The 24,993-nt window shown below is 35.9% G+C and overlaps 1 protein-coding gene across 1 annotated transcript; it reads left to right on the top strand.

The window, feature by feature from the left end:
- C5H14orf39 (chromosome 5 C14orf39 homolog) lies at positions 1-24,993 on the top strand. The gene is made up of 17 exons (XM_030950385.1): positions 1-49; positions 367-423; positions 3,330-3,456; positions 7,042-7,131; positions 10,551-10,738; positions 11,209-11,251; positions 11,683-11,809; positions 12,967-13,061; positions 17,511-17,650; positions 18,124-18,203; positions 20,324-20,409; positions 20,503-20,567; positions 21,692-21,759; positions 22,074-22,213; positions 22,726-22,861; positions 24,088-24,145; positions 24,782-24,993. Exons 1-17 carry the CDS (start codon positions 1-3, stop codon positions 24,991-24,993), a joined length of 1,761 nt encoding a protein of 586 aa, XP_030806245.1.

Below are 24,993 nucleotides of genomic sequence, written 5' to 3' on the forward strand. Positions count from 1 at the left end.
ATGAGTGGCCAGGTTTCGATCAGCTTGGACAAAATTCTGGTCAAGTTTGGTAGGTCATTATATCATACATTTTTTTTATTAACAATTACTTATGCACTGCATACTGTCTGCTTTATTTTCTGCTTTAAACAGTTATATTAACTTCAATTAAATTTATAATATTAAGCTTTTGTTCTTTGGCTACATAATGTTAGCTGGGAGGTTGTGGAGAGGAGTCCTGACAGCTATTTAATAGTAAAATTTCTATTTAGATATTTTGCTAAAATAGTTGTTAATCAGAGCTTGTGTAATTAATGCTGCACAGCGTGTTTTTTCACAACTCCACTCGTCTATATGTATATAATGAAGGGTTAATTTCTTCTTAAGCTTCCCAGATAGAAAAGAATCACAGTGCTAAGGAACATGTGGATCATCAGATAAATTGTGAGTAGTGATAAATGATCATTTTACTGGGTGCTGAACACTGATTTTGTTTTGTTAATCCTGGGACACGCTCTGTGTCTCGGGGGCGGAAGCGGGATAAACAATGGAAGCTGTCCCGTGTCCTGCTCTCACCCTGCCTCGTCTTTAGCCATCAATACTTGCTCATTCTCCCCAGCAGACTTTGCTTTTGCTCAACACTTTTAGCCGAGGCTGCTCAGCTGCCTCATGGACAGCCAGTTTCATGCTGCGCCATTTCCTGCTCTGACTCTGCAGCTCCTCACAGTCACTGGCAGCCCTTTGATTCAGCTGTGCTTGCTCAATACATCTGCCACTTGCCTCCCTTTCTTTCTTCATGTTTTTTGTTCTTTCCAGATTTGGACCTCTGCCTCACTGCATCTTCTCCCTTTCTGTTTTCTTGAAATAATGAAAGTTCTCTCAGTTGCTACTACGTACTCAAGCCTTGTTCTTCTTTTTTTGCAATCAAGCAGCTGGTTACTTTATTTGAAATTCAAAACAGTAAACCCAAAGAGAAAGTCTTGCTCTGCATCAAATTTGCTCTCTCCCAGGGCTTACAGACAGCACAATACTATGGGCTTATGTCTGGACTGATTTTTTTAACTATGCTACTATGTGGAATCATTTCATGAAGTCTGAAGAATAGTTTCTCTACCACAAACAATCTGAGAACATCTGTGCTCACCTCTGGTACTTTATAGGTAGATATTCAAGCACATACCCTCCCTTAAAAAAAAAAAAAAAGAAGAAGAAAAAATTCTGGTCTAATTGGTATTGTTTTTGATTATAACATTTTTAATAATCTTCACTGATATGTCCAAGTACTTATTCATTAAGAAGATTATCACAATTAAATTGAAGCACCTTAAACATGAAAACATCTGTAACATTAAATCTGGCACGCCTTGGATTCTGGTTTAACTCTCCAGTCACACAACTGAACCTCAGAGATAAGGCTTTTCTTAACATTTATGCAGGCTTAGGGTAAATGCTCTTAGGGAAAATCCAAGGGCTGTGTAGTAACATGGCATAGCTGCTTTTGTGTTCAGAGATACCTAAATATGTGTAAACACACAGCCAACACTCAGGCTTTTAGCAGTTTGGGTTAAGTCTTCCAAAAACTTAGCAAAAAAAAAAACCGATGTAATTTTTTCTCTGTGTGAGTATTACTTGGCAGATGAACAGCTGCAACATTCAGCCTTGGACTTTTGGTGTGAGATTCATCAGGCTATTTGGCTACAGTCCCTTTCTTACCAGTGGAGGGAAATAGGCACTTTTAGGATGTGATTTTCCTTATCCTGAAGAAACAGTTTAAAGTGGGTTGGATAAAGTAAACTTTTAAAATGCCAGCTTTTCTCAGCTGGGTGTAGCTACAGCCATGGGTGTGCTGTTCTGAAGAGGGTCTCAGCACTTTGGGGTGAGATGCACCTCACCCACCAGGTCCTTGTGAAAGCACAGGGTGCGTTGAACAGCTCACAGAAGTGCTTGTCTATAAAAAGTAGTAAATGAGATGTGAAGTGTAATTTGTTAATAATCTTATGTTATATTCTGGTAAATCTCAAAAAGCCATCTACAGGGTTCTGCCACACTCAGCTGTTTACTTACAGAAATGAAGCCATGTCAGTTGTCCAATATTTATGCTGCATGCTAAGTAAAGGCAAGTTACTGACTATAGATACTGAACATATTAATGGACTGAAGATAACTCAAGGATAACCCAAGATATTAAATGACATTGAGAAATTCTTGCTTTTCACTGACTGACATTTTTCTGTGAGAAGTGGTTTATTTTCTTCTATAAAGGCAGATGCTGTTGAAAACTAATATATAGCAAATAATGCAAAACCAGAGCCAAAATTCAGGAAGACTGAAGTTTCAGAGTAGTAATTCCAACAACTCCAGACCCATGTTGCATCACTAAGACGCTCTTCCCAATGGAGTAGATAAGAGAAGGGCAGGATGTGATTGACTTCTCTATAGGGCCACCTACTCTGGCATTTATTGCTTCAGGGCAGCAGTGATAGCAAGGGGTGGTTTAGCACTGATAAATCTGAAATTTTGCATAGAAAAAAAGAATTAAAAAATGCAGAGAAAAAGCATTCACCAAGTTGTGCCTATTGCATTGCAAGGTGAGCATGCATGATAGCTCTCACAGCTTTTACTTGTGAAGAGGGCACTGACCATGCTCAACAACATGCATTCTCCTCTAGCCACCCATTCAGAAAGTGTTATCAGTTGTCTGCTGTCAGAAGAGGCAGAATTAAGTTTGCCTTAAGAATCTCCACAGATATCATAGTCCTTGAGAACCTGTTATTATAATGCGCTTTTTAATTAATTAACCTGTGTCCTATACCAATTTATCATACATTACACATTCCTACATTGAGAAAATTCCTTTTTATTTTTTCTCTTTCTGTTTTGCACTAATTGCTTGTATGCCTTTTGTGATTTTTAAAAAAATTTCCTTTATTGTAGTCAGCTTTCTCACTCAGAATATTTGACATTCTGGGCTTCTGCAAAAGAATGCAAATGTTTGAAAGATAGTTCTGGTTCTGGATAGAGAGTGAGGAGTGTTTCAGTGGGAACACTGAACTGGGGAATACCATTTACAGTTACTTCAGTTCTATACAGACTGGGATTCAGAAAAAGCACAAACCATGGCAGTCTCACAATATTAAATGATAATTAAGGTACTCACCACACAGCTGGGAATCCCTGTTTTGACTGACTTTGTTGTTACCTTGCTTAACTGCAGGCTGTCCACTCACCTGGCATTATGGAGATTAAGTTTTTTAGGAAGGAATTTTTAATCATTCTAAATATAGACTTTTTGTTTCATGGATTTGTTGAAAATGCATGAATTTACTTTTAAATTTATTTTTTAATTCCAGCGTACACTGCAGAAATCACAGAAAAAAAGAATGATATTGCTTGGTTGGAGGAAAATATAAAGAAAAGCAATGAGGCAGTTGCTGATTTGCAAAAGCACAACGAGAGCAGCAAGAGGCACTGTGATGTGTGAGTATGGAAGAGCCCGAGCTCTGAGCTGGGGCTGGCACTAAGGAAATCAGTGAGGAAGGAAGGGAAAAATAAGTGTGAGTGTGTTCTGACAGCAGTGATGTTAAAGAAAACTTTAGTATTCTCCTGTTTTTTTTTTTAAACTGCAAATCTTTAGGTATAAAAATTACCCATCTGCTGAAGAAGAATTATAGAAAAGTAGGCTACGTTTAATTTTGGGTTGGTTTTTTATTTAAATCCCCAGTTTTCACAGGTACTATCTTTGCAGCATGCTAAAGTATTCATGTAGTAAGGTAACAGAAACATAATTTTTCTACACTTGGATGCACCTGAGTTTTGTCAAATTTGACCAATATTAAGAATGCTGTTAAAAAAAAGACTTCCTAAAATTGAACATCTTTCTATTCTTTGTTCACAACAGGTTTCAAGTTACTTTTTGTTCTATACATATTTTTACACAAGATGTGCCATAACTGCCTCTCTGTACAGATGTGTGTGCTTCTGCTGGCAGATTCCAGTATCAGTTTTGCTCCAGACTGCAAAATTTGTCTTCAGGGCACAATCTTTGGATGAATGCAATGGGCTGCCATTCACAGTTTTCCGTACATAAATGTTTGTATCGGATAATTAGTTCAAGTTTTAAATGCTGATCACTTTTGGATCTTAGTAATTAGAAGCTTTTCAAGACACAATTTAGCTACAAGAAGTTTTATCTTCCTAACACATAATTTTTAAAAATTAAAACCTCAGGTGTTTGCAAGGGTAGCTGAAAAGGCAAATCTATATTTGACAATACGGAGAGTTTGTTCCAGGTGATAAAACCCATCAGTGTTTTCCATTTCTCCCCAAACTGACTAGTTGCTCAGAAGCTGGAGTGAGGATTTTTTGGCAAATTCTGTTTTGTTTTCTTACAATTCTATATCTAAAGGTAAGTACTTCAATAAAAATATCGATGACATACATTTGAATTTTTTCTTTGCAATATGAATGGAGAGTGTGGGTGTTTCTGAGAATAAAGAAGGAAATAAAGATGGCATTGGGGTCCTTTCTAGGTTTATTTTGAACTCTCAGAAAGAAAAAGCAAGAATGGAATTATTAGTGAATAAAGTGGCTGGCTTATTTGAATGAATTGCCATTCAATACTGATTTGTAGCTTTACCATTAAATGAGTTGGGAAAAGATCTGACCTTGGTAAAAAAAATCTATTTTTCCATCACATTAAGTTCTTGCCTCCAATGTAGTATAAAATGAACACAAGTTTATGAAACTATTCACACTGCTTCCCTTGATATCTTTTTGAGGCTGCAAATCTGTTTGCAAATGACAAACTGTTAAGTGATGCAAATGAAGGAGTAAAAAATTAAGGGTAGAACTAAGGATCTGATCTAAATTTTAATCATTGAATTCAATGGGTTTTGGCTCAAGTCCTACAAAGAATAATTAATGGCATTAGTGTAAAGAGACTGAAAATGAGAAGTGACTCATTAATGAATACATGTATTCATAGAAGGACAATGCTTGCAGAAGAGTAGAGACTTTGTGTCTTAAATTATTGGAAATGTCATTTAACGACAGACTGAAAACTGCAATAAACAAGCCCCAGCTATAAGATCAGACAATTAGAGCACTTACACAGTAGAATCACCCCAAACTTCTAAAATTTATTCTAGTTGACACTCCATCTATACTGGACATGATTCTAATGTTGGTTTTGTAAATTCAGATACTGTTCTGAAGTCACAATCACCCTCACAGCTGACTAATTGCCAGTGATAGAGCTCAACAGAGCTCTCAGAGAAGCAACATTTTGTCTGGGTTACAAGACATTCTGAGTATATTGAAGCAGTTTTGAAGACTTTGAACAAAATACAAGGTTCTTATATTCAACAAGTCTAGAGAAAATATGATTTATGGGATAGATGTATTGGGATAATACTGTGTTTTCTGAAGAAATCCATATTGGTCTATATAAAAAAGACCTGAAGGCAGAAAATGACCCAAGTGAAACATATTTTTAGACAAGTGATGACATTTTGCTAATATTTAGTTTCTTGAAGGATTCAAACTAGAAATGTTGATCCCAGATCAGTAAGAAGGGGTGAAATGCTGCTGATGGAACCTATTCCAATTTTATTGTTTCTCTTACAATTTTTAAATTTGGATGCAAGGATGGTGGGATTTAATGAAAATAGAAGATAATTTTTAAAAAGCCACTTGAACTCAGAATGTTGTTAGTTAAGAAAATGAATTGTTGTCATGTCCCAAGACAAAGTGCAAGATAATTTTATTGCTCTCAGAGTTGTGTAGTTAGAGATCTTTTCTGTACCCTGGCTGATGAAAGGAAGGACAAATAAATGTGATGGCTACCAAGGACATCTATGAGGCAATGATGCATTTTGCAAACAAGTAAATGAGATGCTTGAATCCTGCATGCCTGGCTGTGTTCACAAACCACTGTTCTTGTTCCACATGTTTTTTCATGTCCACAGAATAGATGTGAACAAAAAATGTAACTCACAGCATGGCTTGTGCTCTGATTAATAAAATCTCTATGAATTCTACATCTCAGTTGTTTTATTCCTCCATAGAAAGTAATGGAATTTTCTGAGTAAAAGAACAAAGCAGTGTCTGGTCTGCAAGCACACTTTTTATATAAGTATGTTGGTTTCTGCTTTTGAAAAAATCTGACCCTTTTGAAATTCAGCTTTCTGCTGAATTTGCAGGAGATATGGTGAAGTAACATTTTGTAGTTTCACTTTTAATCACCAGTGGTGATTAAAAGACACAAATGATGTCCAACAATTTGTGCCAGGAGTGCTGGATGGTTCATGCTTCTTATACCATTTTTTCCCCAGACAGGATTCTTTCTTTTCAAAAACTTTTTAATATGCCTCTCCTAAAGATGACATCTGAATTTGACTTGAATCACAAAGTCTATCTGCCTGTTTTTCTGGTATTCCCATATCCAAGGCAGAGCTATCTCTAACACCTGGATGTTGAGGAAGTCCTGCTCTTTCAATAGTCTCAAAAATTCTGTGAAGCTGCTCTGCTCCCAGTACCACCTACAGCTCCTGCTGCAGGAAAGTCACTTTGATGCCTTCTGAGCAGGACTTGCTTGGCAAATGGGGGAAATTCTGAGTGCATTTGGGTGTGAGTTGGGTGCTGGTGATGCTGGTGAGAATGAAGTTGTGGGTGTCTCCAACAAGAAGATTCAACGTATCTAAAGGATTTATTAATGGTGATGTGATTTGAGGATCCTAAAATGTGGATTTAGATGCCTCATTACTTAGCATTAGCTCCAAAAACTTGGAAAGTTCATTCCATTAATTTCTTAAAAAGTGCTTTGTAATGTTTCTTAATTCTAAATGTTTTCTTTTTTTCTTGAATTTGCAGGTTTAAAATATAAACAAAATAAATGTATGCCTGCAAAAGATTTCTGTACTAAACCCATTTATTTTTAACTTTCAAAAAATTAATAAATCATTTGCAAGCTAGATAAAGTATCCAGGTGTTTTCTTTTCTAAAAATTTTTTTACTAAGAAAGATCACTAATATGCTTTTATTTTTTGTTTACTTTGTCCACAGCTGGAAGCCCACCTATGCAATTCTTAAAAAGCATGGAGAATATTTGATAAATGAAATGAAAGCTTTAGAGGAAGCCACAGAAATTGAGAGGTATCTATGATCACATAAGATGAGGTTTCCAGCAGCAGTACTGACTGAAATGACCAGCAAAATTAGTGCTGTCTGCAAGAAAAAATTGTTACAAACTTTTCAGTTTATAGTCACTTATAAGTGACTGAATAATTGAAAGAATTTTTGTTCACATTACTATGAGAGGCATATGTTATTTTTTAATTGCAAAAGAAATATGATAAAATATGAATTCTTGAAAATCAGTTGCTTCCCATCGTAATGCTATTATAATTTTTCAGAAAATTGTATGATTGCCTACTGCATCAAGAAAAGCCCAATACATAAAAATAATTAATGTTTTCAGGTAATAGTTAGAAGCATTTAGATAATTTTATGCATTTCCTTATTTTTGAATATGAATTGCATAGCATGATCAGGATATACAAATCAAGTAGTATATTCTTCAAAATAACCACAAAGCATGCAAACTCACTGCTAGGTCCTGAAAAATGAGTAAGTGGCTCAGAAAACCCTGGTCTAAAATCATTTTAAGACTTGTTGTGGGCAAGCTTCTAGTCAGTATTAATTGCAAATTCAATTCTGTTCAGTGAGTGGCATCTCAGCTCTTTTATCTTCCTTAGACTCAGCATTTAAAATAAATTATTAATTGTGCAATATAGCTTCCTACAGAGAATGAAATAAAGAGCAGACCCTGAAGATTCTCACAGAAATGTTCCAAAAATGGTGTGCCAAGGTAACCCTCCAAAGTTCTACTGAACAAAGTAAAACTGATCTCCAGTTTGGGGGGTTGCTCACCTGCCCTGCTCTGCCTGTGAGGGGGTGGAGGCTGCTGGCCCTGTGGTGCAGAAGTCATGGCAAACCCCTCCAGATACCTAAATACCAGTTAAAAGTTGAAAATTTAGGTAATTTAAAACATTGCCTTTGAGTTTTTGTAAAAATTCTTTTCTCCAGTTGTCCAAGACAGCAGGAACAGCATGCCTGAGAGCCTTTAATTAACTCACTTAGTAGCTTATCTTTCTTCTTCCTGTTCAGAGCTCTAAATTTGGTGAAAAATAAGGCTAAATTGGCTTTCTATGAGTATATGATTAAGCCTTTTTGGCTTTCACTAATTTGAGCTGACAAGCCAAAGAAGCATTACTTTTAAATTGCTTCTTTAGATAACTAGTTTCAGTTCCAACATGAAAGTGTTTGATCTGTTTTCCTGAGCTTAATTGTAAGACGTCATGAGTACAAATCACAAAATAAATTTAATTCATGTGTTTTTCAAAACTGTGCCCCAAAAATAGTCTCTCTGCACCAAAGCATTTGAAGATATGTTCAAGTCAGCAAGATGTGCATTCAGTAAATTCTAAATATTTAAATTAGGAAGAAAAATGAGTGTCTTGAGAACTTTATGAACTGAATGTTCTTTTTAGTCTGGCATTTTGGGGCACTGAGGACATGATGCTTTAGATGGAAAGATGTGTTTTAAAGATGGGCAGATCAGTTCATGTTTAATTAGGCACTTATAATGGAGGTTTATAAAATGTTCCACATTCTTTTGTTGTTAATGGTTTAAAGAACATATAAGAATGCATTTATGAACTGGAAATTGATCCTGAAAATAAGTGATATGAAGAAGGAAAAAGTAATAAATTGCTATCCATATAATGTTCAGGGGGTTGTGAGTGCTGCCCTTTTCCTGTTGTAATTAGATTAAAACTTTTTCTGATTAATGTAAACAGTGGTGAATTCTAAATAGTCTGTGTTATCTGCATGAACTGCAGGATGTAAATTACTTGGAGAAAATCTTTAAAATTGTGATGATTGTCATGGAGAAAATATTTAAAATAGTGATGATTGCTCAAGACTACTAAACTATGTATGGCCACAGATATTATCTGTGAAAAACAGATTTTGGGAAAAGAATATAAAGTTTTAGGATTATATTCACAAGCTTGAAATGTACCTGTTAAAACGAATTATTTTACTTATTTATATTATTTAAATTTATTTGTAATGCATTCTAAGTTTATTAGTAAATTTATTTTTGACCAGTGATTGTTGTAACATCTATTCAATTAAATAGAACTGAATATTTTTCATCTTTCATATCTGAAAAATTTTGTACAGTATACAGAAATATTAAGTAAATAAAAAAACTTAGATTCCTGAGACCACCTGTGTAGAAAAGCACATAGATTAGTGTCATTTTCTACATGAAGTTTGGGAAATATCAATTTCTAGGTTTGATTCCCAGTGTTGACCTACAGCTTCTCTCCCCTAAATTTTAACAGTCAGTTTAACAGGAATTCTTGCCTGGAGTGTAGTTTGATTTGAAAATTAGAATCTGACTGTGTTTTGCCTTGTGAATTTGCTTCCTTTTGTAAGAGCAGACGATTCTAGTATTGAATGTAGACATGAGTTTTTCTCTCTCCCATTGCCTGGCACACCCAGTGGGCAGCCAGGACTCTCAAATGCAGACTTTCAGTCATGCTGCAATTAAATGATAAATAGCAGTTGGAGATAAAATGTGTTCCTTAAAGGGAAGTCCCATGTGCTCTGCAAGTGGTGAGAGCTGTTCTTCAATGTAGGGCCAGGTTAAGAGGTGGGTTTCTGGCTTTAATTACTTTTATGCACCATAGTTTTTTCCATAAAGGAATTTCTTGCTAATCTTTAGGTGTACCAATAATTTAATTTTTTTAAAATTTGCCTCTCCATTGTTCGCATAAGCTTTTCCTGCATTAATTGATGTAACCTACTTCAGTAATTCATAGCTTTGTGCTCACATGGTGTCACTGAAGTTACATTTACTGTAACATTAATTTACAGGGCAGCCCCACAAGAAGCTGAACATTCTGGCTCTTTGCCACTTAAACATTTAAGTGTTTGCTTAACCTTAAGTATGAATAGTCCTGTTGTTTCAGTGTGACTGATGTGTGTGTTTAAGGCTTCCCCAAGTCAGACAGATTACTCAGCATCTCCTTGGAGGCGGCTCTCAGTCCAGTGGTGCACCAGGCTGCTCTAAATATGTGAAGTTTGGCCAAATTCTCTCCCACTGTAACTTTGATCTAGCTCCACCAAAACTGATGGAATTGTGCCAACATGCACCAGCAGAGATTTTGGCCTGCAGTGAGTTTCATGATAATTACACAGGCAAAACCACATTTGTATCTGCCAGGCTGCCTTTGAATATGGTATGTCCTACATTCCCTTCAGAACAGGGAGCTTTGGCTAGTTTTTATATCATATTCTTTGTTACATACAGCATAGTCTTCCTTGAATATAGCTGAAAAATAAAAAAATAAAGCCAAACATTGCCATATTAAATATAATCTGATTTTTTTTCCTATGACAGCAGCAAATTAACTGAGCTGATGCCAGAATTTATAGGTTTTTTCTCTTATAAACAATAGTTTCCTGTGGAAAAAAAAATTAAATTACATGTGTTTTTATAGGAAAATATATGAGGATTCCATAACCCAGTGTAGGATGAATTTGGAGGAACAACACAAAAAATATACAGAAGATCCTCTGGCCCAGAAGTATTACCAAATAAAGGAAGAAGTTGAAGAAATTCAAAAGGGAGTTTTGAAATGCCTTCAAAAATACAAACGGAAAGAAGAGGCTTGCTTGGATTTTCTGGGTACTGCTATTGTCAATGCTTTTGCAATAAAGCCTTTTGGCAGTGCACTGCACATTAAAGTTACCATACAGAAAACCTCCAATTTTCCAAAGTTTCCTTTAAGCTAATAAAATATATTCTCTTTGTCACACCATTTTTAGAAAAAAAATATGTAGCAAATAAGAATTTAGATTATACATACTGATATTGCTCCCTCCAACCCATAAATGTAATGAGGAGAGATTTGTCATTGAACTTCTTGGGGTAAAAATGTTCTAAGATTTCTTTAGATCGAGCCTCTCAAAATTATAAATTTAATTTTCATCACTTTTTAGTGCTGTTTTAATGCCACTACTGTTATACTGCAATTATTGTTATCTGTACTAAGCCAAGATCAATGCACCCAATCTATTAATTTATCTTGTATTTGTTCAAGAAAATTGATTTGTTAATTAATGGTCTGAATAATAATAATGGTCTTATTTTTGCAGAGGCTGTTCCTTTTACATCCATAAATGATTGGGCTGTACACATGTATCCTTGATTTCTAGTGTTGTTCAGTTGTCAGGAAAGAAGTTTTATATTTACCTTTCACAACTTTTTATTAGAAAAGAAAAGATAGTAATTATTTATATATTTATATATTTATATATTTATGTTTAGAGTGGCAGCATTGGCATTTCTCTGTGAGAAAACTGGAGGTCAAATTCAGTTATTCAGTTTGAATTTATGGGAGCATTCTGAGTAAAGAATACAAAATTTATTGAATAACATATCCATTAAAATGCTTCATTTAGGAGAAGCTTAATAGATGTTAGAGTTGAAGATTTGCCAAGGAAATGTGGATTTATCAGGGCTTCCTGCACCTCTAGCATTTGTGTTATGGCATAGAGAGGTCAGGCATCTGGTGGCATCCCTTGCTTGAGAAAATATATTGTTGTAAAATATATTCCATGACTTGGAAGTGCCTCTGTGAGGAAAAAAATACAGGAAACCTTGCAGCTTGCTGAAGCTGCTGCACAGGAAACCATCAAACTGGAAAAAGAAGCTGAAGAATTACAAATGAACTTTGACTGTTTAAAAAAGGTAACTGTATCTTAATTTTATTTTATATAAATATGTGTTTTATATATGGTCATACATAGCACTGTTACATTTTCTGAAACATCAAAAAACTAGTGTATTTTCAATCTCACAGACAACAGGATGATCCCAGCCTTATAATTACATTTCTATAGCATCACATGTGTTTTCTTAGAGAAGAAGGGGCCATGGATGTGAAAGTTCTTGCAGCTTCCTTTCTGCTGACCTCAGTTTGTGCCACAGTTTCTGCTAAGGCACCGTGTCACGATGACTTTGGTGTCAGCTCAGGAGAATACACTGGAAAATAGATCAGGGCCACTCCTCAGTGAGGCCCAGGGTTTGAGTGTGTAGCTGTCACACACTGGGTGAAAGCTGCATACTCTTTTTCTTACTGGATTTTTAAGGGTTTTTATTTAACTAAGTATGCTTTACAAAAAGAATAATGGAAATTTTTTCTTTCCTTATTTTTTTTCCTCAAAATACATGTGTGGGTATTCTAACACCCAGAAGTGAAACTGGCTGATTGACCAGGAGAAATGCTGATTCCAAAGGGAGAATCTTCAAAATAATCAAAGGGATTTTATCAGTACAGATTTTGGACCTGCTCCTCTGTAAAAGGTCTCTTCTAAGCCTGAGTAGCCCAATCTTGTAAAGGTTTAGTAACTTTTTATGGGAATTGCATCTGGGTGCTTTTACCCATCTGTCTGGAGCAGATGATCAAGGACTCCATTCACTGCCTTGTGCTGATAGCAGCACGTTTTGCACAGGTGGTTTTTCTGTTTATATTCTGTCATCCTGTTTGACACTCCTGGTTCCAGACTGAAATTTCACAATGTGGTTTGTGCTGTGTAAACAGACAGGAAGAAGGGATGTGGTGAATTTTTGTATAGCTATGAAGGAGACCATGTAAAGAGCTCCAGGTTCTGACATTTACACCCATGCTCCAAAACTTCTGCATTTATTCCAGTTGTTACAGTTGACCCAAAAAAAAAAAAAAAAAAAAAAAGCCTCTTTTTAACCTTGTTCTCCTCATTTCTTCAGAACCTCCTGGCTACAGAAACTACTACTGAGCACTGATCCATCAGGTTTAGAAAACTTTTGCAGCATGTAGCTAAAATAGTTCAAGTTTTGTCAATTTTTATGTCATTTGTTCTTTGTCTTTTAAGAGATTCAAAGAGACTAAAGAAGATCAAAATAATTCTGAAAAGATTGAAGGAAAAAATCTGAGAAGTCTTGAGAAGCCAGAACTGTTTAAAGAAAGGTACACTTCAAAATATTTTTTCCCCTTGCTTTTATCCAGAATACTATGTCAGAATTTACACAAAGACTGTTACAAAACACAGATTGTTGTTCAATAAGGACTGACAAGCTTCTCTAATCCTGATCATGTGATTTAATTATGTAATTTAAAAAGTTTTATATTTTTGGGGGTTAAGATGGTGACAACTTTTGATTCTTGGAAGCTCAATGTATCTGGAAACATGATATAAAAATATTTTGTAGAAGCAAATTCTCCTCAGCTGAGAGATCTGTGTGAGTAGTTTTGAATGCAGCTACAGTGACTGTGCAGTCAGAGATAAAATAACATTAACTCTACTAAATATATGTATTTGGAAAATGAGTCAGGGTTCCACATGTCAGTTGTCTTCACCTCTGAACTACTTAAGAAATTTAACTCTTAATTTAGCTCTTAAAAACAAGCATGAGTGAAAGTTTCATAGACAGGATTAATGGCTTAGTAAATTAGTCAGTGATCATTTACAGCTGGGACTCACTTTAATTTGAGCTCAATTACAATGACTGAAAATCACCATGGGGACTATCTTGCACTCATCTGGAGTCCTTGGGAATGTTCAAACATCTCCTGTTGATCTGGCACTTTTAGACCAAAATCCATTTTAAACAAAAATATGTCTGAAAGACTTTGTGTGAGTGATTTTATATTATGGCGTGCTTGAAAAAGAATCCTTTTAGGGCTTTAAATAGGCATTTAGTGGAACATATCTATAAAAAAGTGTCATTTTAGTAATTCCTAAGAATTTTTTCACAGGGACCTTTTAAGTCTTTAATATCTTCTTACAGACCAATGAATCATTGAGATGAACATTTCTTTGTGGTGTAGCCTTTGCACCCATTTTACCTCCTCATGTAAGATTTTTGTAATTGTAAAGAACAGAAACATGGGGAAGCAAGAAATCCCCCTAGTTTCAAGACAAGGTAAAAAAAAGATGGAAAGCACTCTCTTTGAATTTCCAAAGAAACCCATGTGTGTTCAGTCTGCAGAACACAAAACACCAGTTAAAGACCTGCTGTAAGAGGCAGAGGTCCATGCTCTGGGTATGGAGGGGTAAGAATCCCTCAGTGAGGCTCCTCGTGGTAAGGAATCCATAGGGTGCACTGCCAGAGCTGCTGTTTGTACATTTATTTTCCTGCCATGGAGTCTGCTTGTACCTTCACCTGAAGTTGTGTATGTTCCACAACATAAAGTCTTGTAGAAAATGGCATAAAATTGGTTTTTTAATATTTTTATCTGACATTAGTGTATTAAAAAAGTCTTCACTAGAAAGTGTGGAAGTGACTGCTCAAGTAACTATTGGTGGTAAAAATGGGTGTAATATGAAGCTGTAAAAAAAAACCAAAAACCAAAAAAGAACTCTGGAAAAAAAAACCAGACAGAAACTGTGTATTGAGAAAATAAGCCATAGGAAATAAAACCTTTGCAGACTCAAAGCAATGTACAAAAATACAACTGCAGAATGTGGGTATCAAAGGCAGGAGTTTCTTTTGAGCTGTCCTGCAGCCACTACGAAGTGGCTACTGAGCAAAAAGGTCTTTGTGAAGAAAGGAGATATCTTCATCTTCTGCCACAAAAGAAGTCGCAATAAAAAGGAATTCTGCTGTGAATCTCCATGAAATGGTCCAGACCAGCATGAAACCAGCAGCAGCAAGGGAAAGAACTAAAGAGAGCAATGAATGCACTGGGCAGAACACTGTACAGATTGATACCCATGAAAAGCTTTGGAAGGCTTCAAGACAAGAAGCCAACTTGCAAACCCATTAAAAGGTGCTGATATACATGTTCTGCCCTGGGCAGCAGGCTGGCAGGGGGAACTGTTCCTTCAAAAAGCTGGAACACTGTTATTTAAATCACTTAGGTGGGGCCAGGTGCTGGTTAGGAGTGTAAAACACAGATTCCTCTGCTCTTACCAGTTCTTGTCACTGATTCACAGCTCAGCAGTTACACTGACAAGCACCACAATTTAATTTCCAAAGCAAGAGCTCTCATCAGTCACCACACAGGACTCAGCTCCTTTTGAGCTCTGGTCTTGATTTCTCAATTAGATATTCCATTTATTACATAGAAAGGCTGGTAGTTGAACTGTGCTATGGCATATGTAGTGTTCAATCTCTCTGCTTTTGTAAAATGGTTGGGAGAGATTTAAGTCCATGACTCTAATTCTTTATTTATTTTTCTTTCCAATTTGATTATGCATTAATTCCACCTCTTACTTTCCAAGTGAGAGCTTTTTGTTACATCTTCACATAAGGGAGATTCCATGGTGGATTATTGCAGTTCTTGCAGCATCTTTGCACCAGAAGTGATTGACTTCTACTGATCAAAGAAAAAACTTAATAATACAAATCTTAGAAAAGGACTTAGGAAGTTGTTTCTGGTTTTATAATGTAAACATATATGAAGAGGCAACTCAAAAGGATGCTCCTGATGAATACTGAATGTGGTTTCAGTAACTGTAAATACCACAGAAGCAACTGTGATTCTTCATATGTATAATGAGATACACTTGATTCCTCTGGTGGAAATTAATATTAATCTTTGGGTTTCTTTATGCTACAAAGAAGAAAATACTACTAAGGAAATGGCAATTTATTTTGGCTTAAGAATATCTGTTTTTCTCTTTGCACTTTAAAAAACCCCTGCAGTATGGATCAAGATAAAGAGTTTTTATCTACTCAGATGTGTAATAACAATGAAGTAGAAAAAAGAAGACAAATGATTATTCTTGTTGCTGCAATTTGGATTGTTTTCAGCTTCATGATGCACTTTTTTTTTTCTTCCAGTGCTATTAATTAATGTCAGAGAATGTTCATGGTTTATATTTCATTAGTGCTTTTGTGGAGGGAAGGGAGCAGGTGTACTGCATATGCATTGAGTTTAACTGCAGGCTCTTTTGGAAGACTTTGTTACTTAAAGAATTAATATCTTAAGAACTTCTGAGTTTAGTTTGTAACTCTGCCTTTGAAATATTATTCTGTATAGATATAGATATGTACTGTAAGAGGATTTTTTCATTTAATGGAGAGTGAGTCTTTAGAACTATAGTATTGTCTCCTAGACTTTACAGAAGCACAAGGAAACTGACTCCAGGAACTTTTAAAAACAGAGTTTGGCATCCTAAGTTCTGAAGAAAACCCAAACCAACCAAACAAAAAAAAACCCCAACCACAACCCCCATTATTAATGGCAGTCTAACTGATGGCCTCAGCCACAATAACCTTTTTAAACTTTATCTAATATTTGAATGATGATTGTGGTAAAATGAGCCATTTGGAACAAAGTGAAACAGTTTCGACCAGAATTCTGTGCTTAGCTCTGTTTTGATTTCTCCGTGCTTTTGACTCCCTGGATCTGAATCTACAGATAGACCAGCCACACACATCTTGTTTTCTATGGCATTCATTCTTGACACAGGTTTATCTAGAGGTGATGTAACTGAAAGATTTAGTTTGGATTTTAGTTTTTTAGGTGGTAGATGTTTTGTACAGTTTGTTCAGTCTCAGTCCAGCACAGCACCAGGTAGAAATGTAACTGCAAGTGAAAATAGTCTTTTCCATCAGAGACACTTGGCTGAGGTGCTTTCTATGTATATGAGTTTAATGTGTTAGGTCCTTATAATTAGCCAGGCTTCTCAGTGGTATTTTTTAACTAGTGTTGCTAATTTTACTCCACACTATCTTATAAAGTGTATCCTACATTTTTTCTTATTTTTGTTTATGGAGAATTTCAAGAAGAACAAAAAGACTGACTCAGTTCTTCATTTGTTCTGAACAGCATTGTTCAGTCAACTACAAACCAGATGTTGTAGCTAGAAGCACAGAGGCACTAAGCAGGAATGCCAGAGAGAAAATAAAATAGAACTCATTATTCTAAAAAATAGTAAATGTTCCTGTGCCAAACAGCCACTTTACTCTTCATTGTTCTGCTAACTTTTGTCTTTCTGCACTGTAAAGGGCTATTTACCCTACACAGATAATTACCCCACAAGTGAAAACACTTGCTGCAGTTTTCTCTTTTGTGTATGTGTAGTGTGAGTATTCCAGACAATCTCAGAGAGAGAAAAAAGTGGTTTTAAATGTGAAAATGTGATTTCAGAACTACAATAATGAGGCACTTTGATTAAAGTGTAAAACTCCACAATACTAATTCTTTTCTTTGATACTGACAAAATTTAAGCCAACAATGTTCTTATGATTGGCTTATTACTCTTTATGGCTTCTTTTTCAGAGATATTCTCTCTCTGATATTATTTAAAGAAAACCTCATTTTTGTCAACTACTGGTGCTGAAAGTGGTAGAACTTCCTTGACAACATCCAATGCCCTTGAGAATTCCACTTATTTGAAGCAGCTATATTTATGATTTCTTTTCTTTTGCAATGAGTAATTTTTCTTTTTAATTTAAATCTGTTTAGGGTGTTTGAAGAGCGTGAACACCCATCTTTGCCAAAGGGGAAACATCAGCTGTATAAAACATTGCATGTCCCATACATTCCTCGGAAATTTGTCCAGTCTGTACAGAGTTTTAGATTCTCAAAGCAAAGACCAGAAACAGGTGCAGTGTGTTTAATAACTTCAGTGAGCATTTTGGGTTATTTTTGTGCAAAAGAATGGATAAGTGATGATAACAAATCTAGTGAGCTGCTCAACTACTTACAGTTGAAGCCAGGCTTTCAATGGAAGTTGGATATTTACCTTTTTTTATGTTTTGTAAATCTTATGTGTCTGATTTCTCCCTTATCTGCACAATGAGTAAAGTAACATGACAGATACACCCAATGTGTGGTGTCAGAAACATCTGAAAAGAATTTAATCTCAAATCTAAAATATCTTTAACACTGTTTGCATTAGTACAGTAAATATTAAACAGCTGTTATTTGTTTCATACTTTCATACTTTGTGATAAGTTTCTTTTTGCTCTCTATTAAAAGGAAAATTTATAAGGTTTGTTCCCAAGTTCTGTTTAACAATGCCATACTTTGGATACTTAACCTTACTAACAATATTATGTAATATTTGTAAATTTAGGGAAAGAAGAAAAAGAGAAATCAGTGGAACTTTCATTGGCCACCAGCAGTTCCTTCAGCCTTGCAGAAAATTTATCACAGGTGTGTTGCTGTCCCACTGGTAAAAATACGAAGTTATATAATCTGTTTTATCTGGTTGTTTAAATTTAAAACACTTCAAATATACCTCATGGTATTATATCTTACATAAAGCCTGTTGACACTGTAAATTGCTAATCATGGTAATCTGCAATTGCTTGGTAATCACAGCAAAAATCTTTCTTTGGTGCCTTTTCATTATGAAAATATCTGTGTTCTTACAAAGTGCATTTTAATGCCAAATCGAGGTGGACCATCCTACAACTCATTTTGTACAACAGTTTTTAGCATTGAAAATAACCTCTGTGGATTCTGTATGTAGCAAATATTTGGAACTCTAAAGGAGGATCAAACCCTTCTGTTACTGATGAATCACGAGCCATCTACCCCATAATGAAGAGTTTCGTAAAGGACTGAGTGTACAGGACAGCCCACAGCTAACAACTCCATTCTGAGGTTTGACCAGAAACAGAAATCTGAGCTGAGAGGAAAAAAACCATGAACAACACTCCTTGGTGCACTGCAGGAGCCCACAACTCCATTTTCTATCTCTCACCCATAAGAATATAGTTACTATGACATTTTTGAAATGATGGAGTGAATTGCAGCTTTATTCAGATACAATATTTTTTATTCAAATACAATAAACTAATCCAGAAGAAAGCTGGAGGTACAACCTGCAAAGTTGTGAAAACCACCAGTAGTCTCATGGAGTGCAAGACCATTCACAGGAGCAATAGATTGTTAAAATATTAAATGGAGAAATTAGAGGGAGTAAGGCCATAAGGGATAGAAGAGTTTCTAACTGTGTTTGCTGCACAGGAGCTTGGGGAAGTTTTTATCTCTAAACCATCTTTCTAAGGGACATCTCACTGGATCTATTTAAAATCAAAATTTCATGAGCAACAAAAAATCAGATGAAAAAAGTTAGCATAACCAGTTGTGATTTTCTTAAGAATTTCAAGGGAACTGAAGAATGAGTTGAGTAATCACTAAATGGTTCAGAGTGAAGTCTGTGTGGAAGACAAAGCCTTCATAACACAAAACAAGATGAAGGACAGTGACAGGACTGAGTGGGGAAAGACGAGAAGAAATTTCAAGCAATTCTGATTTGTGACTGACTTAGGGAGTTGGAGATGATGAGGATGATGGAATGGCTGTTGCCAGGGTAATCTAGAGATGAGGCTGGGAGTCTGGGACCTAGAATTGCACTTAGACAATTGTAGGAAGCAGTAAGTCAAGGTTAAGAGAACTTTAAGAAAGGGTGATGGCAACAAGGAAAAGAAGATGGAATCTGAGGAAAACTAAAAAGGTTGGAAGAAAGAAGGTTGCTATGCTTCAGAAAAGGTGTGCTGTACACTACAGGAGTTCAATGGCAGGCAGATTCTGCAGAACCAGCTCTTTTGTCCCCTACTCTGAATAGAACTCAGTTTGATAAATTTTGTTAATTAAAACTAAACAAGAACTAGACGCTCCCTGTAAAATAATGTCTTATTTGATGGTGAGGCATAGATTCCTCACCCTGCCCTTAAGGCACAAATACATGCTACATAGAAGAGTCATGGCTTCTGCTCTGATGAAAGTCTGTGAGGTTGGGAGTATTTCCATATTTTCTGCAGTTTTTCAATTCCCACATGAGACATGTGCTGACTGAGACTGATGTGGATGCTCAGTTGGCCTCCAGAGGCAGAGCCAGGCCTGGCCCCAGCCCTTTATTTTTAAAAGAAGCCCTTTCTGGTTAAAAGAAGGGATTTCCACAGTCTAAGGAGAAATCAGAATGATTTCTGGCCCCAGCCCTTTCTGTGTTCTCAAGCACGAGCAACCGGGCTGCAGCAGCAGCAAACCTGCAGGAAGTTTTTAAATGGCATAGCACTATTGGTGTTACAGAAAAGTTAATTAATCACATCTAGTTAGCAGTGCTGTGAGTAAGTATAAAAAAATTACGGAATACAGGGTATCATGCTGTCAAAATGTAGTTAAAGCAAAGAAAAAGTTTTTACATTGTCTGATCCTTATTTTCTGGCTGAAAGAAGGTATTTCCACAGTCTAAGGAGAAATCAGAGCTATACTGTTGAAGTGACAATTTCACTTGTTGCCTCATTTGAGTTTTTTCTGTTTTTTAGATGGTTATTGACACTGCAGGGACTAATCGCCCACAAATTGCCCAAGTTCCATCAACAGTAAGCATAAAAAACCAAGTGAAATTCAGGTGACTTTTCTTTAACAAAAGAGCTTTCATTCTTGAGGCTGGGATTTATGGAAATAATTCACATTCAGACAAACATTAAACTTTGTCTTTTAGACTGTCAGATCTTCCAAAGCAGTTGAGTTCCTATCAACAGTTTGAGAGTGAAAATGCAAGAATAGGTAAAGTATTACTGTAATTTTTTATAAGGTTGGATCATATAGTTATAAACTAGGAAATTCTAGGAACCAAATTTTAACTCTGGCATTGAGAGGACCACCTTTTTAATTTTTTTTCCACCTTGATTGTTTAGCTCAAAATTTGAGTATAGCAGACAGGCAGAGTCCTAATTTAAATAGAGACTTAACTGCTCAGTAATGTGGGATTTATTCTGCACTGACCATTTTGAGGGAAAGGATCTGTCCAACATCTCTTATAAATTCCAATGTGAGTTTCAAATTACTTGGCTAAAATGAAATCCAGTTTTAACATCTAGCCAGAAGGCACGAGAAAATGCAAAGAAGCGAAACATAATAAACCCAGTAATTTAGGTATCTTGAAGAATCAGATCGAGATTATTAAAGATGAAAATTAACTGGAGAAAAACATGCAGAATGCTTACAGAAAAAAGCCAGGGTAGTTACAAATACACCCGTAGTTTTTGAAATCACAAGGAACTGAGCTTCAGTTCCTAATTTTAAATATTTCTTCCTTATTTTATATATTTATTTTTCTAATTGAACTTCTAATTTAGATGCATGTAAAGGATTATAGCCTAGATTTTTTTACAAAGAGAATATAGGACCTTAACCCACAGTGCCTGAGACATAGCACAGTCTGAAATTTAGAGCAGAAACTCTCACAGCAGAAAGTCTGATAATGTTTCTTCTCATTTCTCCTCCTGACTCTTGCCCAGTTCTTTAAACTACACTTCATCACTGTCACATGGACGTGCTTTTTATATTGTTCCCCCCTGGTTTCTATTGACTATTAGCCCTCTCAGAGGGTAATAGCTGGAGTAGACAAACACAGCACTCTCAGGAACAATGGGCAGGTTTGAAGAACGCACCAAACCACAAGCAGCAGCCTGAGTAATGCTTTGACAGCAACGTGGCAGAACAAGAGGTAATTGTTATGGACAGAGCCACAAAATGGGTTGTTGAGAAAACCACAATCAGAACACTTCCTTACCAATAGCAATACCAAGCTAGTGAACTTTTCTTAAGGATTCTTTCCCACAATGTCATTTTTGTGTGTCTGTTTAAAATGCTGTTATAATACAGGCAGTGCTGTCTTTTTTGTGCAGCAAGCCAGGAGGCCAAACATGTTGATGAAGAAGCAGATGAGCACATGGACTGTTCATATGTACCTCAAGTAAGAAAAACCTTTTTATGTCATAAGTAAGAAGTTTATTTAGATTAGTCAAAGTGTTTTGACATATTTGATTCAGTTGGCAAGAGGCAAGTCTCAGAAATTGGTGAAGTGTCAATTGGTGCGTAACATTTTCATGAATGTGAGCTGATGAAATGTTTCGAAAAAAGTCTGCATTTAAAACTCACTTCTTGCACAGAACTATAAATAAACAGGCTCAGTGCTGGCTCCACTGAGAACATATTTACAGTTAAAAGGAATAATGATATTTTGGGAAATGTATGTTACAAACATCATTGTTTATTTCTTTTCAATAGGATGTGCACACAGGTTTTAAGCCAAATGAAGATAATCCTGACATAGAAGAAGAAAATGCAGAACCTTTCTTAAGAGCACCTAAAACACCTGACTTAAAGGGGAAACCCCCACACTTCTCAAAAACACCTCTATTTGACTCGTATGATTTCAACTTTTATTTTAATTCTGAGCAAAAAGCTGTACTCACACTTATTGTATAAGCATTTCTGCTATTTTTGGAAGATACTAGTGAAATAATTTTCTAGAAAGCTCTTCTGAAAATATTTAGAATTTTTTCCTGAGTTATGCTTGATATTTGTTTTCTTCCTACAGTATCATTTCCAGTCCAAGCTGTTTTGAAAAATAAGTACTTTGCTTAGAAATATATGAGACCCATTGTCTTTTCCTACAGTAATTTTTGTCACTCTGATTTCTACCTTTAACAAGATTTTTGGTTTTTTTGTTAAGAAGGCACGGAGTTGGTAAGAGCACCACCTCCCTTTACTTTAAAGAATTGTGTTATCTGTTCTGTGATGCAAAAAGCAGTTATTGATGGAAGCTATGGGGATGTATAAAAGTGAAAAAAGAGGAAAAGGAAAATATATAAGGAAAAAAGCCATCTACAGCACTTAAAAAGCTATTGATACAGTTTCTACCTTTCTGTATTTACAGCATTCAAAGTTTAGGTAGTGAAGAAGGAACATCAAAATCTCCTGCTTTCTTTTCTCACATGAACTTCTCCCAGAAGTCACCTGGCTTTAATTTATTTGATTCTTCTCTGTTTGGAGCACAAAATTCATCTGATGAGGTAAAAAAAAGATTAATTGTGAACATTACATTTCCACAAAGCAAAATAAAACAGCATTGACACTGAATGAGATTTTTCAGACTGGTTATCTTTGCAGCAAACATTTTTTTTAACGTCTTGGGTTCTTTAAGCTTGATATTCTTTGAAAATGTTTAATTTCTTTCCTGGCAAATCCCCCTATGATGATGACTTTAAACCAAATATGAATCTCTCTCATATGGGTCATGTGCAAATATACAGTGACTCGCTTAACCAAAAGGTTTCTGGTTGAGTGTTACAGTGCAAAATTCAAGTTCTCTAGCAGAATTCACAACTCACATGCTTCTCCTGTGTGCTTTTGTCTTGATGAAGTTGTGAAGAACAGTGAGAAGGGAAGACAGGATGGTCTATTAGCATTACTGAACAGCAAATATGGATTAGCTATACTCAAATGGAGGAGCTAGGCAGGCAACTAAAAGGAACAGGGAATGGAATCCAGGTCTTCCATTTTCTTTCCAATGCTGTAGAGTAATTTTTCCTCTCCTGGGCTATGAGGTAGATAACTGGGGATCCAGGATGGATGCATAGGAGAGGGTTTAGCATGACCTGTGTGTAGGAGAGAACACACTGGTGTGTGGTTTGTGAATTGTTTAGGAATGAGTTGGGTTTTAAGTCACCCAGTGCTGTCAGAACCCACATTATGTTGTGCCTGCTCAGCAGCAGAAAACAAGAATTTACCAGGCTGTAGCAGATCTGGGAGTCTTTAAAGTTAGATGAGAGTTTTGAAGAACTTCAGTATCTATTTTAAATCTAAGAACTCATTTTAAGAGTGACAAGTGGTTATCCTGCTACTCTTTCTGGCAATATGAGGCCCTTTTCAGTGGAAGTATTTGTTGTGTTGTTGCTTGAAGATTTTATAAAATGTCACAATTGAATAGTTTTGAATAATTTTGGTTTTAAAAATCAGCATTAAGTCAGGTCAGCTTTTGGACTGTTATCAGTCTTCTTTTTTTCTAGAAGAATGGAGGAAGAGTGTTTGCAGCTGCATGCAAATATCAGAAAACCCATTTGATCAAAGAACTTACCTTGCAACTTTAGGAACTGATAAATACCTTTAAATCCAGATTTTGTAAAGCTGCTAACATTCACTGAGACAGTGTTTTTCTTACAAAAAAGCAAATACAATCAGCATTAAAGTTTATTTTTGCCTTTCTAGTTTTTAAATAAAAAATCTGTTTACATTTCAGACAGAGGAAAATTATTCTGTGGGAAACCTGAACTCTCTGTCCCCACATGAAGATATTGGTAAGTCTGAAGCTCAGACGTACTTGTGTATATCAGCTCTCTTCTGCTTGTGCTCCCATGACTGACAGGCTCATGATCCAGCTTAACAGAGCTCCTTTGATTGTCTGAAAGGATGTTCAGCTGTGGTAATGTAGTTCAGTGGTTTATTGTGCTCATTTGTGTTTTAACTAAACCTTTAGTTTAAATCTTCCCTTGCACGTTGGGCTCTAAACCTCTGATGTATCATGGAAAAGAAGAGGTACGAGAAAGAAAGAAATAGGGATAGTGTTAGGTGTGTTTGAAACAAAATGAGAGCACTTGCAAGGGAGAGGACAAAGTCCAAGTATTTCAATGAGTCATCACATTTTTCTCTAAATAAACACTTTTGCAGCTTCTATTTACAAACTCCTCTGTTGCAAAATGTATCATGCAACAGTGTTTTGTTGTTCTAAACCTACAAGTGCTCCACATTTTATCCCATGTCAATTCTAATATCAGCCCCCTGGAAATATCATCTCTGGTGCATTAATAAACACACAACTGTAAGGTGATTCTCAGTGGGGTATTTGGCACAATATGTTAATAAAGAAGCATGTGCTGAATGCAATATTCTCTCAGATTCAACCTAATAACAAATATTATCTGTATTCCATATAGGTAGCTTCTTTGGGAAACCAGAAAATGAGGATGCATTTGCCTTTCCCTTCCCCTCAGAACCCTCAGAATCAACTTCTCATGCATTTGGAGATGGAAAAGATGATGTTAGTTTTTCATTTGCATTTGGACAGGATCAGAGATCACCACAGTCTCCTTCTATGAAAGGTTTTCATTCTTCCACACAAAATACAAAGCTATTTACATTATTTTGA

Source organism: Camarhynchus parvulus, chromosome 5 (genome assembly GCF_901933205.1).
Source record: "Camarhynchus parvulus chromosome 5, STF_HiC, whole genome shotgun sequence".
Taxonomy (NCBI): domain Eukaryota; kingdom Metazoa; phylum Chordata; class Aves; order Passeriformes; family Thraupidae; genus Camarhynchus; species Camarhynchus parvulus.

What these genes read in the sequence shown, in the direction of transcription:
- C5H14orf39 (XM_030950385.1), top strand. Translation starts at nt 1, where the DNA reads ATGAGTGGCCAGGTTTCGATCAGCTTGGACAAAATTCTGGTCAAGTTT. An exon ending in GAGTGAAAATGCAAGAATAG is followed by an intron (nt 20,568 to 21,691) that starts GTAAAGTATTAC and finishes TTTTTTGTGCAG; the next exon opens with CAAGCCAGGAGGCCAAACAT. An exon ending in AAAACACCTCTATTTGACTC is followed by an intron (nt 22,214 to 22,725) that starts GTATGATTTCAA and finishes CTGTATTTACAG; the next exon opens with CATTCAAAGTTTAGGTAGTG.